We start from the raw sequence: 6,991 nt of genomic DNA on the forward strand, positions 1-6,991 counted from the left end.
GCTTAGCTTACTTGAGTTACTAGTTATTTTGTGGTAATATTTTTCTTCACTTTACTAGTATAAAACTCTAAAAAAAAAATTAGGCTTTTAAGAATTAGTCATGGTAAGGCATTTTTTGCACCTCAATACTATAGTCACTATTCATAGACAAACACTAACATTATATTGGTAGTCACCTAAAACATAGTTCATTTGCTATAACAAATTTCTTCTGATTTGCCTTTAACAAGTTAATCATATAATCATGTTTTCCAACTGAATCCCTACTCATAACTTCAATTCAAAGACGAAAGTAATGTCTTCACTATATTTGCCAAATTTGCTTGACCAATGATCAATTGAACTTCTTTGGTTATGGTTTAACATTCCTGTATGAACTATATTGGTATCATAGATATGTCAAGATGCCCCATTGTGAAATAGAGACAAACCCCATTGATAAAAAACAAGACGCGGAAGAGATAATGAACCTGAGCTTTGCTTGGGTAAGGAAGGTAGGGTATGGAAGAGACAAATAGCTTTTCTCTATTTAGTTGCAAGTGATCACTTAGGGTAGAGAAGAGAACAATCGCTAGTGTCACTAACAGTGGGGTAGGGAAGAGATGACGTATAGCTTTTCTTTACTCACTTGCAAGTGATCGCTAGGATAGAGTAGAAAATGAGCAACCTCAAAATTTCACCAACCAAATAAGGGTGTTTCGATCATTTCTCATTATATTAAAATGCCACTTAAGAACTTAGAGACTTAATTGATATTTCAAATTGTCATTTTCCCTTTAATAAATATGTACAATTGCATTAAAAGAAATGAGAATTACAACTAGGTTACATTTTAATTATTGCAAGGTATATTGATAATTGGACTAAATTATATTTATTAATAAATCTTATAATAATTAATTTTATTGTGTGTGATTTTGATTAATTTTTCCATAAAAGAATTATACCGTACAAAGAACAATGATAACTTGCATTTTATTATTAAACAGGGACATACTAGCGGAAATTACAGCCGATCATTTTAAAAAAAAAGGAAAAACCACATCCGCATAAGGACCCTGCAATAATAAACAAACATTAAAAGGCAAATATAAAAGGGCATTTAAGGGGTTATATAATAATGTACCAGGAACAATAAAAAAAATGCATTTTATAGAAGATAACATTTTTTTTCTTCCATCATAATTTATAAAATATTTTAAAATAAGATTATGCATATTAATAAAATTTATTAAATTTATTTTATAATTTTATTTTTTATAATAAAAACATAAATTTTTAAAACTACTTTTCATTTAATATTATAAGAATATAATAGAAAAATAAGATTATAAAAATATATTCATGAAAAAGTGAATATGATTTTCCATTCTAAAATATGAGCTGAATTTCAGGAGCCTGCTATGTTCTCTGCGAGGTTGGGTGTGATTCTGTGCCCCAGTATCTCTCCATCCCCTTCGATTTCTTGCAAGGTGTCGCGAAAGTCCTCTCTTCATTTCTCGTTCTTTCACTGACCTAAAATATTTCATCGCTTTCTTTTCTTGTGTATCTTCGCTGCTGACCACTAAAACTACTCTTCAGCTTCTAAGTTATATATTCTCCTAATTGTGAAGGAAATTTCCCTCACTGAGGGCAAATCTTATGTTGCGACGATTCTCTTTCTTCGAAAATAAATTTCTGAAGAATTCTATTTGAATAGGTTCTAGTCTCTGTTAAATTAGGACACTGAATAAAAATATCACTTCCATTTTCAGGCTGTGCTTATGAAATACTAATACCTTAGTCGTGTCTTCTTTAGCTTAGTCGTGTCTTCTTTGGCGCTTCAAATTGCAATTAAACATTATACTTCAGTGGTTTAGTGCCGATGCTTGTTAGGGATGTGCATATTTTGATTGGAAATTGAATTGTATCAAGGTTTTGTCAACTACATCATTTTTCCCCAATTCTCATGTTCCACTTGTTCTTTTTAAACATCCCTGTTGAGCTTCTAGAAAAGAGTTTGTTTCACAATGGAGTGAACGAATGAGGAATATATTCATGAAATTAAAAGTAAAATCATAACTGGAATTCTCTGTCTATTAACTTGCCTTTTTTCTGAACTTAATCTGAATCTGAAATCATTTACTGTAGGGCGTGATATATGAATTAAAGCATATCAGATCTTGAAGAAAATTATATCATTCTGATACTTCAAAAAGTTTTTGGTTGATTGATTCTTGATATATCTGCTGTTTAGTTTTTGGTGAACATGGCACGATCTGCATTGGATGAGACATCAGACTCTGGAGCTTTTATCAGAACTGCTTCTACATACCGGAATTCCATTTCAAGAGATCCAAATTCTCAATTTCCAGCAGAGTCGGGAAGGTACCATCTGTATATATCTTATGCATGTCCTTGGGCTTCCAGGTGCCTTGCTTACTTGAAGATAAAAGGACTTGACAAAGCCGTCAGTTTCTCGGTTAGTGACCTTCGTGGTGAATATATATGTTTAAATTAGAATGCTTAGCTAATTCCAAATTTTCCTATTTCGTCCGTTTGAATAATCAGGCAGTCAAACCCATTTGGGGAAGAACTAAAGAAATAGATGAGCATATGGGGTGGGTTTTTCCTGATTCAGATACTGAGGTGCCAGGATCTGAACCTGATCCCTTGAATGGAGCAAAAAGCATTAGGGAACTTTATGAAATAGCAAGTTCAAATTACACAGGAAAATATACGGTTCCTGTATGTTTCTTCTTTGGTTTGAACTATTTTCTTTCTTGTATATACTTTAATGAACAATATTTATGGTCTTATTGAATTATATCTGTATAGGTTCTTTGGGATAAGAAACTCAAGACAATTGTTAACAATGAGAGTTCAGAGATAATCCGCATGCTTAATACTGAATTCAACAATGTAGCAGAAAATCCCACCTTGGACTTATATCCCACTCATTTGCAAGCCCAAATTGATGAGACTAATGAGTGGATATACAATGGTATAAACAATGGTGTTTATAAATGTGGGTTTGCAAAGATGCAAGGGCCATATGATGAGGTATGTAGTTTTTTCTTTGTTGAGGCTTGTAGGAATGTCTGACCATGTCGTATTTACATCATTGAATGTGTTTTTATTGGCCCTTCTGCAGGCTGTAAAAGTATTGTGCGAAGCTTTAGACAAATGTGAAAATACACTAAGCAGGCAACGTTATATTTGTGGAAACACACTAACTGAAGCAGATATTCGGTTGTTTGTCACTCTTATCAGATTTGATGAGGTATGAGGAAATATTGGTCCAATGCTGTTCAGGCATGGGCATATGTTTTGGTTTAAATGTGTTGTGTAAATAATGTACTTGAGAACAAGCACCGTTGAATTGATCTAAGGTCACTACTTAGACATAACAACAATAACAACAAACCTTATCTCATTAGATGGGGTTGGTTACATGGATTATATGACGTCATTGTGCTCTATCATTTATTAAGTTTTTAAAAATATTATTAATTAAAAGGTCTTGTTCAATATTTTTTCAAAGTATTCTTTTTGGCCTTCCTCTATCCTTCTTGACAGGGCTCAAAGTCATTTGTTTTACTCTTCTCATAGGTGCCTCCCATGGTCTTTTTAGACATAAATCTAAATGAAATCATAGGATGCAATACATTTTAGGAAGTTCTATATTTTAGACCATATTTTTACTACAATGAAATCATAGGGTGCAGTATGTTTTAAATAGTCCAATATTTTAGACCATATTTTTAATACAATGAAGTCATAGGGTGCGGTATATTTTAGACCATCTTTTTATTACAATACAGTGTTTTCCTATTAAATCTCTCTCTCTCACTCTCTCTGTTCCCCCTTGAAAACCCATATTTGTTTCCTTCTTGGTCTCTATGAGACTATCTTGCAGCTGTAGAAGTACCTTGTATAAGATGTGAATAAAGCAAAGATCCACGTGCTCTGCAATTGTCCTGATTGTAACACCTCTTCTTGCAATGATATTTGCATTTTTGTTAGTTATTTCATGCTCTCTTCCAGGCCTTCCTGTTAAAACGAGCTTATCAGTCCAGATCTCTTCCAAGTCTCAAAATATCGTCCTATTTTAACCAACATTATCAGCTGTTGTCAACTCAAACCAATCTGGCAATGGCAGCTTCCCAAGGATCTTTCGTTTTTTTTTTTTTTAAAGAAAAACAGACTGTGTTGTAAGACGATAATTTCTATGATTACTTGTACAATAGTGTAAGCTCTTCTACTTTTGGTTACTTCTTTATTTGAAAATTTAATGAAATGCGATGAAGAATGGTGAGAAACAGGAAGCTCGTTGCAGTTGTCGCTTGTTAAATTCTTGATGGCTTACCTTATAGTATAGATGACAAGAAAAGGCAAGCTTTCAAATAAACTGAAATTTTGAAGGATTTTCTATATGTTTTGTGTTCTTTTATCATTGGCCTGATGAGCTGCTGCTGCTTCTTTTTAAACGAATGCATCATCATGATTTAAGAGATAAAATTTGAAGTGAAATTGGGTTTCCATTATTTCTCTCTGCTTTTCCCCCGCTGTTCTCTATTATTTTTTTCAATTTTTTTTTTTGGAGGGGGGCTGTTCCATTGCAATACCATTAACTTTATCATTAAGTTGGCATCTGATATCAAGGATATTACTTTAGATATTAAAATAAAACGATTCATGCATCTGTTTTTTGTATAGTTTGTTTTTTAATGAATTGGTCCGTGACATGGTATCATAGCCTCAGAACAAGAGCTCAGGATTAGTAATCAATTTCTTAGCCTTCATTTAATTGTAAACTTTCAAGTTGAATTGGTTCTTAACAAGGTATTCTCGCATTTTATTTTTAGATATAGATTGCATTACTACATTTCAGTTTTAGCAATTAACCTTGCTGTAATTGCAGGTTTATGTCGTTCACTTCAAGTGCAACAAGAAGCTGTTAAGGGAATACCCAAACCTATTCAATTATACCAAAGACATCTACCAAATTCCAGGCATCAAAAGTACAGTAAATATGGAACATATAAAGTTGCATTACTATGGAAGCCATCCTTCTATCAATCCATTTGGGATCGTTCCTATTGGGTCAAATATTGATTATGACGCTCCACATGACAGGGACAGGTTTTCTACATAGGTTATTTATTTGTGCAGTTGTAAGAGATTTATGAGAAATATTCTGTATGTTAATGGCTTTTTTTACTCTGAGTTTTGTTCAAATAACCGTGCTTTGGGGGATTATACTTGTTCAAGATGAAGTTTGGTAAATGTTTGTAGATATCCTTTCAAGGCATGAATTACTGACATGCTGGGTTGAATTGAAGGTGTAGGTGGTGGTTAGGGGTTGCAAGTCATGTGTATCTGATTGGAAACTCCAGAGAGAGTGCTTTGTTGTAATTTTGAATTATTGGATATTTAGTTTTTCCATATAGATATGACAAGTGAAAATTTCAAGGGAAAATCATTCTTAGTTTCTACCCAATAAGTTTAAATATAAAAAAGTTTCATGAAATCACAAAATTACTATGAAATTTCATATTCTTTACTGAAGTGGTCATTTTACTATATTAAAATTGTCGACTATTGCTGGGTAGCGGAGCTATTCAGTTGATGATTAAGCAATAATAAGTAACAACTATCTAGTAGTAATTGACAATTAAAGGATATGAGATTTTAGAATAATTTTGTGATTTTGTGATTTTTTTCTTTTGTATTTAGATTGCTTGGATGGAATTTGACACTGATTTTCCAAATTTTTAAAATATTGTTCACGAGGAGAAGCATTGGTTATGGGCATGAATCATGAGACTCAACTGGACACACAACTTTTGCTTTGTGCGGGATCCACGTTTCAATTGTTGGTGGAGGGGGCAGGTTCTCTCATAGTCCCCACGAACCCACCCTCCTACTCCCTGTGTTGCCTTTACAAGGGCAAGTGGGTAATAAAAAATTTAAAGAAATCAGCAGGGGAGAATTCTACTTCGTTGGTGGATGAGTTTTCTGGTTCATGTTCGTGCTGGCACTTGTTTGTACTGAAATATTGGCTATTTTGTAATTTAGGATATGTTTGAATAACACTCAAATTAAGTTTGGGTGATTGATAGCTCGTCTAGAAGATGGGGAGTATGTTTGGTTAACAAACTTCTAGAAGTTTTTGAATCAGAACCTAGTTTAGGATGGAAGATGACTGGCTTTTCAAAAGAGCTTTTGTAACAAAACATAAGTTATCAGTTTATTTTTAGCATTTTAGAATTTAATATTTTAGAATTTGTCTTTTTATTTTAGCTTTTTAAAATTTACAAATAACACTCAATTATATATGGAATTATCTGTCTTAGCATATTATCAAATTATTTGTCTTCCCGTAAGTTTGCTTTTGTTCGAAGCCTCCTAAGGGCATAATTTGTCCAGGGGTGATAATGGATAATGGGGAAAGGAATTGAAGGATTCGTTGAAAAGTTTTCTTTGTTTGAAAGCATGGAATGGTTGAATTTGAATACTTTTTAATTTTGAAATATCAACTGATTTGCATCAAGTTTGCCTATGTTGAAGTTTTAAAAGGAAACATTGTGACGACTCAGTGAAATTAATTGCATTAATTTTATAATTCGATTACATATTATATTATACCATGATTTTGTAAATATTTAATTTTTTTTTTGTGGTAAATGAAAGTTTAAATGAGGTAGGTTGTGGGACTTCACAAAAAGTGTTATATGTCTTTAAATTCAAAAAGCATTTATAAAAATATTTACATACAAATCTACTAATAAAAATATTGCATTGGCAGTGAGATTTATATTATGAGTCAAATTTTTATTAAATATACCAATCTTTATCGGTAAATATTTACCTTTTCTTTTAATTTTTAAACATGAAGTTTACTGGCTTATTTTCTTGAAGCTTTTGCTAAAGCCTAATCCATCATCGTGTGGAATCATATACTCTTTTACAACCAACAACAATCCATTTTTAGGACTAACAATAAATA

General features: G+C 32.3%; 1 protein-coding gene across 2 annotated transcripts; it reads left to right on the forward strand.

Annotated features, from left to right (window-relative positions):
- Positions 1–1,373: 1,373 nt before the first annotated feature.
- LOC129307093 (uncharacterized) lies at positions 1,374–5,461 on the forward strand. Of its 2 annotated transcripts, none has more exons than XM_054947958.1 (6): positions 1,374–1,472; positions 2,237–2,461; positions 2,551–2,727; positions 2,818–3,042; positions 3,134–3,262; positions 4,904–5,461. In XM_054947958.1, the coding sequence occupies exons 1-6, from the start codon at positions 1,404–1,406 to the stop codon at positions 5,135–5,137; spliced, it is 1,059 nt and encodes a 352-aa protein (XP_054803933.1). In that variant the 5' UTR covers positions 1,374–1,403; the 3' UTR covers positions 5,138–5,461. The 2 variants fall into 2 exon arrangements, with proteins under 2 accessions (XP_054803933.1, XP_054803934.1); XM_054947959.1 differs by lacking the exon at positions 1,374–1,472 and adding an exon at positions 1,504–1,699.
- The last annotated feature ends 1,530 nt before the right edge of the window (positions 5,462–6,991 follow it).

This window comes from Prosopis cineraria, unplaced genomic scaffold, assembly GCF_029017545.1.
Source record: "Prosopis cineraria cultivar Desert tree isolate PC_DT_omini unplaced genomic scaffold, ASM2901754v1 PC3, whole genome shotgun sequence".
In the NCBI taxonomy this organism is placed as follows: domain Eukaryota; kingdom Viridiplantae; phylum Streptophyta; class Magnoliopsida; order Fabales; family Fabaceae; genus Prosopis; species Prosopis cineraria.